We start from the raw sequence: 13544 nt of genomic DNA on the forward strand, positions 1-13544 counted from the left end.
TGTTCTAAAATATACTTTCAGGTATCTGTATATCTTAAATAGGAAGCAATCTAGTCACTTCAAAGTTCAATGGGCCCGATTTTAAGAAAATACGACAAAAGCATTTGAGAATTATATCAATTATTAAGTCTGGAGGAAATAAAACTTGAGTACTATCTACTCTAGCTTCCCATGTCAAAGTCTTATAATTTTACTTGTATGGCAATAGTAAATAAGCATACCCACTGCATAAATACAGGACTATTTCTGAATGATAAATTAGTTAAGAATATTCTGAAGTATAGATGTAGACAGTTTCCATTTGTAGTATATGCTTACTCAGATTCATTATATGACTGTAAGATGTAAAGGACACTAAATTCACAAGAAATTAAAAGATACTAAAGGATGAAACAAAACAGTATTCTGATTACTGAGGTCTACGACCAAGGAATTTGAGCTGGAAGAAAGCCCAGAGGCTAATGCAGTCCAATTATTTAATTTTCTGGAAGTAAAAATAGAGGCTGAAAATAGAGACTGACAGAGTTTCAGTGAGTAGAACCAACCAGTGAATATCCTTTGCTATAAAGTACAAGAAACAACTACTCATTATAAAATGATCAAAGCTTAGTAGAGAATACAACCATGTCTTTTCATTCCTAAAGATAAGCTTTGATCAGGTACAAACTTCGTAAGGACTGAGTTATCATAAATGAAACTGAGAGATACCCGAATGGTATTCATACTTACTCATTGCCCCAGTCCAGGCGCACGGTGATGTGCCGCTTAACCTCCCGCACCTGATCCTGAGTCAGGTGACCAGACAGGAGCTGCCTTCGAAGGTCAATAAGTTCATTCATCACATGGCGCAGCTTGTAGAAAAGATCTACTTTATGTTTCTGAAAGGGCATTTTTGGTGTTGGGTGAAATAAAAAAGGGGTATGGAAAGGGAATGAAAAAAAAGAGAAACAGTTAAACTATGAAAAGTGCTCATTTCTCTGAACCTCTAAAAAAATAAAAAGGCAATGTAAAGAGAAGCTTATTTAAGAATCTTAAAACAATGTCTTTAGTTCCTACTGTCTAAAAATCTCTATAAAGTGATATCTAACAACATAATTGACCTGGCTCATGTAAAATGCCATTTGTTTACTCTATCCTGGACTATTAATTTTCCAGTAAGTTACTAAACTCAATCACAAAAAAAAGAAACAAAGAAGCCTAGAGAGGTTTTCACTGACAGAAGTTACTCTGTATGTTACAAGGAAGATTTCAACCATCCAGCAACACCTCTGGTTTCTCCAGAAGGATACTGAAGTTGCGGGAGGGAGGGAGAGAATCACTTGCCCTATTTTGAAGGAACTGCTCCAACATAAAGTTACAGTCTCTGGAGTGAGATTCATTCCAGGTTTCCAGGCCTCATCTAGTTTTAATTAGCTTTTGAAAACAGTATGTGTCCCCAGTGTCACAGATTTCTACTCTTTTCAGTTCAATAAAAAGTCTCACCTTTATAAGAGTTAAGTGGAAACATCTTAATGAACTTAATTATGGACATCACAGTGCTTTTAACCTTACAAGTAAAAACTGTAAATGCTACGACAGTACACAGATGTTTATCAAAAAGAATCATTTAAGTACACAGGTTTAAAAACTAAAGTTCTATTTGCTCAGAAGTGAAATCTTGATTTTGGAATTTTTGATTCCTGTTTCTATTATACAGAAGCACAATTTTATATGATAATTAAAATTCCTCAAATGTAACTAGTCCAAAAGAACACTTTTAAGGACAGATCAATCTTTACCATAGTATTAGTAAAGTCTCTATCTGGGATTTCCCCTAAAGAGACACTTGCCAAAATAAGCTGGATTCAAAATAAGCTGGCTATAAATAAACTTATAATTAAAGTTATAGAAAGTAAATTAAAAATCTGTAGAATCAGCTAAGGTTTTTAAGTAGCCCTGATCTTATGATTACAATGTTTGGAACAACATGCTACTCAGAAATCATCTAATGGAGCATCAGATTTATAAAGGTCCATTTTAAAGAGAAATTATTTTTAACTATTAATAGAAGACCTTAGTAATCACCCACTCTAACTCCATCAAGCTGTTCTTTCTTTACTCAATGAACATATGAAGAAAAGTTAAGCACCTTGATGGTACACAATGCTGGCTGACAGACAGGACCCAAATTTTCGCTAGCTCAAAAGCAACAAAGCCTAAGCAAATTGCATCTGCAAAACTGAGAGCTTGAAGCAACAGTGGCAATGTGCTGTTTTCTTCCAGCACATGCATTTCTTTTTGACCAATCAGGGCCACCTGTCTAAACTTAAAATAGGAAGTTAGGATTAATACTTGCCCATCAAGCCATATGCAACAATCCACTATAGAGACATATAAGCATGTATTCATTCACTCAGTTAACAAACACTTATGGAGCACCTGCTGAGAGCTATCACTTTGTTGTGATCCTAAGTCCCTACACTCATGGTGCTTTCATTCTAGTGGGCAGAGACAGACCACATAGGCAAATACATAATGGTGGTGAGATATACATAATATCTCATATACAAATACATAATTCTAAGAAGAAAAATTAAAGCAGAACAGGAACAATGGGTGACCAAGGGTCGGTTGGCTGGGGAACAAAAGAAGGTACTGCTTCAGGTAGAATAGTCAGGAAAAGGCTTCTTTGAGAGCTGAACTTTAAGTAGAAACCTGAATGAAATATGGTGACAGCATTTAGGAAAACGGGCAATTTTCAGACATGAGAAACAGCAAGAGCAAATGCCTCAATGTGGAAGTAGACTTGGCATATCCGCAGAGAATAAACAGATCAGCGCACCTGAAGCAAAGTGAACAAGGGGGAAAGTAGTGATCATGCAGTGAGAGGCAACATGGGACCAGATTAGGCTGGGTCTTTGTTAATTATGTTAAGGGCTTTAGCTTTTATTCCTAGCAAAACTGGAAGCCTCTGGAGATTTGGAGCAGAAATGTAATGTGATATGACACAAGTCCTGAAAGCATTGCTTTGAGTGCTCTGTGCAAAAAGATAGTGGGGGTTCCAGATAGGAAACTATTTATTGCAACAATCCACAAGATGATGGCTGACAGGACAAAGGTAAGAATGGTAAAGGTAAACATTTCAGAGTTTGGAACGTTGACATGTTTTGCAGTTAGAGCTGTCCATATCTGATGATCGATTGGATGTGAGATATGAATGGAGTCAAGGACCATTCTTTTTCCTAGACCGAGAAGCAGGCCTAGAAGAGGCAAACAAGGCTCAATTTGGACATGCTAAGTTTGACACTGAGTTTCAACACTTAGAGGTCAGAAAAGTGAGGAGAATCTAGCAAAGGAAACTAAGAAGCAAGCAGTGAGGTGAGAGGAAAAGCAAGAGTATAGAAAACAGGAGTTAAAAGACTTTGTTAAATGTACTGAGAGGTTACATAAAACATAGACTGAGAACTGGCCACTGTTCTTGGCACTGTGGTGGCCACTGATGGGATGGCCAGAGTGATCTCAAGATTAATGGGAAAGGATGGAACAGACAGAGCACAGACAACACTTCTGTAGAACTCTCACTAACTGGAAGCAGAGAAACAGAGTAGCAAAGCAGCGTTGTGCTATTAGCAAAGAGTTAGTCACTCGGTCATGTCCAACTCTTTGCGAACCCATGGAGTGTAACCCACCAGGCTCCTCTGTCCATGGAATTTTCCAGGCAAGAATATTGGAGTGCGTTGCCATTTCCTCCTTCAGGGGATCTTCCCAACCCAGGGATCGAACCCAGGTCTCTCACATTGCAGGCAGATTCTTTACCATCTGAGCCACCAGGCAGGATTTTTAAAAACAAAACACAATTTTAGGCTATTTGTATGCCGAAGGGAATAATCTGGTAAAGGGGAAAATTTGATGATGCAGGTGTTAAATCCTTAAGTTGTCAAGAAGAGATGGGTCCCAGGTTAAAAGAGGAGGTTTTGCTTATGCAGGATATTCCATTGTCACAGAAACAAAAGGCACACAACTGAGTAATGACACCAGTACTCAGGAGATTTGGTGACAGAACTAAATTTTCCCTTTGGATGTTTTATTCTCAAGGAAATAAAAAGCAAAGTCACCAGCTGAGAGTGAGTACAGTGGGAGTGGGTGTTAGAGGTTTGAGAACAGAAGAAAAGATCTTAAAAAAAAGTTTCATAGAGAGTGGTAACAAACTGTCAGGGGAAAGATAGCTCAACTGTTAGATGGTTTTGACTTTGTGAACACTAACTAAAAGTGCAGTTTTGCGTTTATTATAAATCACATATAATGAGGTATATTGATACTGAAACACCACATATATACGTCTGAGGGGGCTTCCTTTGTGGCTCAGACAGTAAAGCATCTGCCTACAATGCGGGAGACCTGGGTTCGATCCCTGGGTTGGGAAGTTCCCCTGGAGAAGGAAATGGCAACTCACTCCAGTATTCTTGCCTGGAAAATCCCATGGATGGAGGAGCCCGGTTGGCTACAGTCCCTGGGGTCACAAAGTTGGACACAACTGAGCAATTTCACTTCACTTCATATACATGTGTATGCATATATACATGCACACACATAATATATACTCACATACACATACATACAATATCCATATAACAAATATGCACACACACATACATATACTATTAATGCAAGAATATACTAATACATTCTTTTAAGGCATTACATGGTTATTTATTTTTTTAAATCAAGAGTTTCTAATAGATTGTATTTTCCAAAGATGACAATAATACCTCCCATCCCAAGTGCTCTTCTGCAAAAATATGAATCTGACACTCCCCTAGAATGAACTGGAGCACATTTCTTTCTTTCTTTCCTTTTCCATTTTTGGCTCTGCCTTGCAGCTAGGAGGATCTTCATTCCCCGGTCAGGGATTGAACCTGAGCCACCGAGTGAAAGCATGGAGTCCTAACCATTGCACCGCCAGAGAAGTCCCTGGAGCCTATTTCTTTACATCCTTAAATCTGGCCAGGCCCTAAGACTGCTCTGACCAATCCAGTGGTGAGCGGGGACAGCAGTGAGTAGGCTAGTTCTAGACACAGCCCTTAACTAGTCTGGCAGCTTCTGTTTCCTGTCTCTTGGAATACATGTTCTTGGGAGGTTGCCTCTCAGAATCCAGCTGCCATGCTGTGAAACGCCCAAGCTATGTGGAGAGGTCACAAGGAGACATTCCATTAAGCCATCTCAGCTGTGGGCATGAGCTATGTCAGATGCCACACCTAGCCAAGCCACACCTTCCGAAGAGTACAGCTTCTATCAACATGTGACTACAACAGAATGATAAACCCTACGTGAAACTGCCCAGCTGACCTCACTATATCCAGAGAATGAAATATAGTAAATCATTGTTTTAAGCCACTAAGCTTTGGAGTAGTTTGTTATGTAGATAAACCAGCACAACTGTACGGTATTTTTTTCCAATAGAAAAATCAGTTACTGTTTCTAATTATATAAAGCTGGGAATACTAATCTGCAATAAGAAAGAAACAGATCATACAATCAGAAAGCAGCCCTATTATTATAATCAATGTGGTGCTAACTTCTTTTTCCAGGCCAACCTAATGGCCTCTGTGACCAGAGGTCCTAACACTAGAGGCTCCACCAGCACTGCTCAGACACCACACAGTACCTAGCAGAAGAGAACACACATCATTCAACGTGAACAATCTGGGAGACTGACTCAAGAGCACACAATTTACCTGCGAGCACTTGATGACACAGGACAGCTAAATATCCCATTCAGGCCGAAAAATTCTTTTCTTCTGAGAAACCTGCTCCTCAGTAGACCAAACTAACAGTATATAAGGGATACACCATAGATATTGTGAGCTTGGTTCCAGATCACCACAATAAAGTGAATATGAACATAAAGAGAGTCACACAGATCTTTTGGCTTCCCAGTGCACATAAAAGTTCAGTTCAGTTCAGCAGCTCAGTGTCCAACTCTTTGTGACCCCATGAATCGCAGCACGCCAGGCCTCCCTGTCCATCACCAACTCCCGGAGTTCACTCAGACTCACGTCCATCGAGTCAGTGATGCCATCCAGCCATCTCATCCTCTATCGTCCCCTTCTCCTCCTGTCCCCAATCCCTCCCAGCATCAGTCTTTTCCAATGAGTCAACTCTTCGCATGAGGTGGCCAAAGTATTGGAGTTTCAGCTTTAGCATCATTCCTTCCAAAGAAATCCCAGGGCTGATCTCCTTCAGAATGGACTGGTTGGATCTCCTTGCAGTCCAAGGGACTCTCAAGAGTCTTCTCCAACACCATAGTTCAAAAGCATCAATTCTTTGGCACTCAGCTTTCTTCACAGTCCCAACTCTCACATCCACACATGACTACTGGAAAAACCAAAGCCTTGACTACACGGACCTTTGTTGGCAAAGTAATGTCTCTGCTTTTCAATATGCTATCTAGGTTAGTCATAACTTTCTTTCCAAGGAGTAAGCGTCTTTTAATTTCATGGCTGCAGTCACCATCTGCAGTGATTTTGGAGCCCCCAAAAATAAAGTCTGACACTGTTTCCACTGTCTCCCCATCTATTTCCCATGAAGTGATGGGACCAGATGCCATGATCTTTGTCTTCTGAATGTTGAGCTTTAAGCCAACTGTTTCACTCTCCTCTTTCACTTTCATCAAGAGGCTGTTTAGTTCCTCTTCACTTTCTGCCATAAGGGTGGTGTCATCTGCATATCGGAGGTTATTCATATTTCTCCCGGAAATCTTGATTCCAGCTTGTGCTTCTTCCAGCCCAGCGTTTCTCATGATGTACTCTGCATATAAGTTAAATAAGCACGGTGACAATATACAGCCTTGACGTACTCCTTTTCCTATTTGGAACCAGTCTGTTGTTCCATGTCCAGGTTTACACTAAACTGTAGTCTATTAAATGTGCAATAGCAATAATGTCTAAAGAAACAATGTATACATTTCAATTTAAAATATCTTATTGTTAAAAAATGCTAACCATCATCTGAGCCTTTTGTGAGGAGGAAGAGGAGTATGATAACAAAGATTACTGATCACAGATCACCATAACAAATATTATAATGAAAAAGTTTGAAATATTAAAAGAATTACCAAAATGAGACACAGAGACATGAAGTGAGCAAATGCTGTGGGGAAAATGGCACCAACAGACTTGCTCTGCACAAGGTTGCCACAGACTTCAATTTGCAAAAAAAAGAAAAAAGAAAACCAAAACACTGTATCCATGAAGCACAATAAAGCAAAGCACAATTAAACCAGGTATGCCTGTAATAAGATTGGCAATAAAATTTAGCCTTCCTGCACAATCATCCCTAGTTACTATCTTTGCTAAAACAAAAGAAGAAAAAAAGTTCTTTTTAAGGAGAAGAAAAGAAATCTTAGTAACATATGTACCCTCTGCAAAAGCTCTAATATTTGTCAAGAATGGTCACAGAATGTTTGGAAAGTACACTGAAGAGCCAGCAAAAACCATACATTTAGAATAATTTAACTACTGTGCAAGCACAAGCAGGTAGAATTTACCTTATCATTGTGAAAGAATTTTTGGAGCTCTGCAGAAATACTCCTGATTTAAAAATTATTTTTATTAAACTGCTAGTAACTCAGTGTTGAAGGAAAAAAATTGCTGCAATAATGTCTCTAAGTCAGTAAATGAGCAAAGCTGTAGAGTATCCATCACAAACCAAGCTAACTTTATTTTATAGCTATATATGCACAGATTGTTTAACATACACTAAAGACGAAGAATTGATGCTTTTGAACTGTGGTGTTGGAGAAGACTCTTGAGAGTCCCTTGGACTGCAAGGAGATCCAACCAGTCCATTCTGAAGGAGATCAGCCCTGGGATTTCTTTGGAAGGAATGATGCTGAAGCTGAAACTCCAGTACTTTGGCCACCTCATGCAAAGAGCTGACTCATTGGAAAAGACTCTGATGCTGGGAGGGATTGGAGGCAGGAGGAGAAGGGGATGACAGAGGATGAGATGTCTGGATGGCATCACTGACTCGATGGACGTGAGTCTGAGTGAACTCTGGGAGTTGGTGATGGACAGGGAGGTCTGGTGTGCTGCGATTCATGGAGTCGCAAGCAGTCGGACACGACTGAGCGACTGATCTGATCTAATCTGATCTGAATAGGACTATAAAAATCTAACTTAAAAATTGCATCAAAAGTACCACTCTTGTCAAAGAGAATAAAGGGGCTGCCATAAGTGCTAAAAACTTTAGGTCAAAATCAATTTAATAGAAAGTAAACACTGCACCTCAAGTTTAAGTGGTTAAGGGAAGATTCCCAGACCTCTCTCCATTTCATCTCTTACTTTCAAACATTCTTTTATTTACATATATGGGAGAAATATCAATAACCTCCGATATGCAGATGACACCACTCTTATGGCAGAAAGTGAAGAGGAACTAAACAGCCTCTTGATGAAAGTGAAAGAGGAGAGTGAAACAGTTGGCTTAAAGCTCAACATTCAGAAGACAAAGATCATGGCATCTGGTCCCATCACTTCATGGGAAATAGATGGGGAAACAGTGGAAACAGTGTCAGACTTTATTTTGGGGGGCTCCAAAACCACTGCAGATGGTGACTGCAGCCATGAAATTAAAAGACGCTTACTCCGTGGAAGGAAAGTTATGACCAACCTAGATAGCATATTCAAAAGCAGAGACATTACTTTGCCAACAAAGGTCCATCTAGTCAAGGCTATGGTTCTTCCAGTGGTCATGTATGGATGTGAGAGTTGGACTGTGAAGAAAGCTGAGCGCTGAAGAATTGATGCTTTTGAACTGTGGTATTGGAGAAGACTCTTGCGAGTTCCTTGGACTGCAAGGAGATCCAACCAGTCCATCCTAAAGGATACCAGTCCTGGGTGTTCATTGGAAGGACTGATGCTGAGGCTGAAACTCCAATACTTTGGCCACCTCATGCGAAGAGTTGACTCATTGGAAAAGACTCTGATGATGGGAGGGATTGGGGGCAAGAGGAGAAGGGGACAAGAGAGGATGAGATGGCTGGATGGCATCACCAACTTGATGCACATGAGTCTGAGTGAATTCCGGGAATTGGTGATGGACAGGGAGGCCTGGCGTGCTGCAGTTCATGGGGTTGCAAAGACTCGGACATGACTGAGCGACTGAACTGAACTGAGGTGGCTTTATTTACTCCTTTAATTTCTGTCAAAATGTTGATGCATCATTCTTAAATATTAATGGGAAAAACAATATATTAATATAACAAAGAAAGCATTCCAGGAATAAAATAACATTTCAAAGAAACAATAATCAACATTCTAGAAAGCACAATGATTATAGTATACCCTTGAAAAAAGAACAGGAGATAACAAAACAGGAGAAAAAGATCTAGAGCCTCAAAAGCTTGCAGCAGGTAGAAAGAGGATAGCTGTAATTTAAAACAAAATTAAGTAATAATGACAGACTAAAACTTTGAGGAATTCTGACACAGAGTAATACAAAAAACATAATACAATGGATAAATGAGTGAGAAAATATAAGAAAACTAGTGAATCATTCTAGGATGTCCAATTCTAATAAAAGAATTTCTAGGAGAAAAGTTATATAAACAGAAAGATACTGCCAAAGAAGTAATACAATAATTATTGTACAATATTGTATTGTACAATACAATAATCCAGAACTGAAGTAAACTAGTTTCTAGAATGAGAGAACTCATTGCATAGCTGGCATAATCAATGGAAAAATACAACTAAGACATATCACTGTAAAACTGCAGACCACTGGGGACAAAGAGATGATCCTAAAATCTTTCATGGAAAACAACTGTCAATAAAAGACTCAGGAACTAGAATGACACTGGACTTCTCAGTAACAAGACTGGAAGCTAGAAAGTAATAAAGTAATACTTTAAAACTTCTGCTCATTATTTGTAATCAAGAATTTTATATCAAGCCGAACCATCAATCAAGGTAAGGGTGGTCTAAAGACATTTCAAGTATGCAAAATCTCAAAAAATATTCTCCTACACACTTTTCTCAGGAAGTTATAGAGAAAGTAATTCATCAAATGAGGAAGTAAAGCAGGAATCAAAGTGAGATTGGTTTAATGCAGGAGACAAAGGAACATGGGAGAAGGGCAAAGAAATCCTCAGGCCAGATTAACACAGGAGGCTGGAGGGCTCCATATAGGTTGTCACTGGGGAAAAAAATTAAACTAAAAAAAAACACCCTAAAGTATCTGAACATATTCAAAGGAGATCTTCATTTCTGCCAGAAGACTAGGAGGAAAACACATGAAACAAAACAAAAAGCAACAATTATTAATATTAAAAAAAAAACAAATTTACACAAGAAAGGAAATGTAACTTTAATTTGCTGTATGGCTCAGAGGTGAAAGAAGTTACACAGACATAGTTACAGCTACATACTGACTTAACGAAAAAAAAAAGGTGATATAACTATTTCGGAAGTGCTAGAGGATGGGAACAGCATATGTGTATGGAGAAAATCATTCAAAGATTAATTCTTATCTTCTATAGTAAGAAATCATTAAATAACATCTAAATAGAAAAATAAAAATATATGTTAAAAGAATATTTAGAAATATGAAATAAAAGAAGAAATAGTTAAAAGAACTTAAAAACTTAAGTATGGAATGGCAATCATGGACTCTGTGGGAGAGGGAGAGGGTGGGGAGATTTGGGAGAACAGCATTGAAACATGTATATTATCATGTATGAAACGAGTCGCCAGTCCAGGTTCGATACACAGTACTGGATGCTTGGGCCTGGTACACTGGGAGGACCCAGAGGGAGGGTAGGGGAGGGAGGAGGGAGGAGGGTTCAGGATGGGGAACGCGGGTATACCTGTGGCGGATTCATTTCGATATTTGGCAAAACTAATATAATATTGTAAAGTTTAAAAATAAAATAAAATTTAAAAAAAAAAGGAATGGGAAGAGATAAGGCCAAAAACTACTATTTTTCACTAAAGGCCTGGTTATTTTTAATATATTTTTTCAAAATTCATATAAACATATTTGATTATCTTTAAAAATGAAATTAAATAACCCTTACCATTAAAAGCCTCCCCTACCCTAAGTGTGTTTCTCTGGGTCACAAAGTTAAACAGAGTCTCAATTCAGCTTTCATTGCTGTTTATTACTTTAAATATTAACAAATGAAAGCAGCCAAACCTGCACAAGTGCAGTGATTCCCTGCCAGAATCAACACAAAAGCTACATCATTTATATGTCTCATTCCCAGAGTGAATGAAAAATGAAACACATTCCACAGCAGAAAAACGCCCTGGAGAAAGCTTTGTCTCTTGACTACAGCATAGCATCTGTCAGTTCACGGCTTCCACATCTGGTGACAGTATATACAGGGCAGAAATGATAGCAGCTACCCTGCCAAACAAGCCCCTTCAGACTATGAAGCAACCAGCTTCAGCAAAGAATGGAAAAGGCAGAAGGCACACATTTGCATCCAAGTTATCTAGAGATGCTGCATGAACAGTACTTTCAGGCAAGGTCAAAATTCCAAGGGCATTAAGGGATTCTGCTGTGCCAAATTCTGCCCCTGTCTGCTCCAGTCTTACCTACCGATTCTCTCTTACCTACTGAAACCAACAAAACAGCTGGGAACTTCAAACAAAAACACAAATTACTTCAGAACACTATCTTACAATTTATGTTTATCACCATTAAAAACACTCAATCTGTGTAATTTACCCAGACCATTTCCTGCCTTCCTATGACCTACCCTTGCTCTGGGGTCTCATAGTTCTTTGAAGTAAAGACAATACAGCATAGTGGATAAGGGTACTGGCTCTAGAGTCAGAATTTAGACTTAGTTTTCTGTCTTAACTCTGTGAACTGCTGTGCCTTGGGCAAATTTACTAATCTCTGTGTGAGTGTGGTTGCCTCACCCAGTAACAACAACAAAAAGAGCATCTATCTAGGATTATTTTAGGAGTTAACTGTGCCTGAAATCTAGTAAGTTCTCTTAAGTACAGCTTTTACCATAATATATTCTTTGCCCTCCCTCCAGTAGACACTCTTCTACAAACCTGGCTACCAAACATCACCGAGTCACGCACATGGGCTTCCAAACTGCTCACAGCAGCCCTGCCAGTGTACCACATCCGGCCCTAACCTCTGAGTCTCACTATGTGCACGTGCCTAATAACAATCCTTTTCAATCTTCTACTAGTAAACATGGTCTTGATTTCTACCCTTTTGCTCTTTCATGTTTTAACTACCTATGTATATTATCCCTTAAAAAGTATCCTCACTTTTTGCCAGTGGGAATTGGCTGGATGACCCAGGGTGCTCAAACCTGGTGCTTCGTGACAACCTACAGGGGTGGGAAGGGGTGGGAGGTGTGAGGGAGGTTCACGAGGGAGGGGACACATGCATACCTATGGCTGGTTCATGCTGATGTACCAGATGGCAGAAACCAACACAATACTGTAAAGCAGTTATCCTCCAATTAAAAATAAATTTTAAAACATATCCTCACCAACATTTGTGTTCTTTTTGATGACAGTCATTCTGAGAGCTGTGAGGTGTATCTCACTGTCGTTTTGATTTGCATTTCTCAAACAGTGATGTTCAGCATCTTTTCATGTGCCTATATATCTTCTCTGGAAGAACGTCTGTTCAGGTCTTCTGACCATTTTTTAATTGGGTTGTTTGCTTTTATGCTACTGTGTTGTGTAGGCTGTTTATTTATTTTGCATGGTAACCACCACAACCAGTCAGAAAGGCTAATCACCAAAAAGTCTACAAATGATAAATGCTGAAGAAAAAGTACGAAGGGGAGAGAACCCTAGTACACTGGTGGGAATGTAACAGTTTACATAGTGTAGTCACTATGGAAAATGGTGTGCAGGTACCTCAAAAAACTAAAAATAAACTTAAAATGGATTAAAGATCTAAACGTAAGACCAGAAACTATAAAACTCCTAGAGGAGAACATAGGCAAAACACTCTCTGACATACATCACAGCAGGATCCTCTATGACCCACCTCCCAGAATATCGGAAATAAAAACAAAAATAAACAAATGGGACCTAATTAACCTTAAAAGCTTCTGCACATCAAAGGAAACTATTAGCAAGGTGAAAAGACAGCCTTCAGAATGGGAGAAAATAATAGCAAATGAAGCAACTGACAAACAACTAATCTCAAAAATATACAAGCAACTCCTACAGCTCAACTCCAGAAAAATAAATGACCCAATCAAAAAATGGGCTAAAGAACTAAATAGACATTTCTCCAAAGAAGACATACAGATGGCTAACAAACACATGAAAAGATGCTCAACATCACTCATTATCAGAGAAATGCAAATCAAGACCACTATGAGGTCCCATTTCACACCAGTCAGAACGGCTGCGATCCAAAAGTCTACAAATAATAAATGTTGGAGAGGGTGTGGAGAAAAGGGAACTCTCTTACACTGTTGGTGGGAATGCAAACTAGTACAGCCACTATGGAGAACAGTGTGGAGATTCCTTAAAAAACTGGAAATAGAACTGCCTTATGATCCAGCAATCCCA

The 13544-nt window shown here is 39.1% G+C and overlaps 1 protein-coding gene across 12 annotated transcripts in view; it reads right to left on the reverse strand.

Moving 5' to 3' along the window:
• DOCK3 (dedicator of cytokinesis 3) overlaps positions 1–13544 on the reverse strand; it is a 304579-nt gene that overhangs the window by 182552 nt on the left and 108483 nt on the right. For all 12 annotated transcript variants that reach the window (XM_061397473.1, XM_061397477.1, XM_061397469.1 and 9 more), the window contains exon 6: positions 730–878. In XM_061397473.1, coding sequence (XP_061253457.1) covers positions 730–878 — 149 coding nt within the window. The remainder of the gene's footprint in view (positions 1–729; positions 879–13544) is intronic.

This window comes from Bos javanicus, chromosome 22 (assembly GCF_032452875.1).
Source record: "Bos javanicus breed banteng chromosome 22, ARS-OSU_banteng_1.0, whole genome shotgun sequence".
Taxonomy (NCBI): domain Eukaryota; kingdom Metazoa; phylum Chordata; class Mammalia; order Artiodactyla; family Bovidae; genus Bos; species Bos javanicus.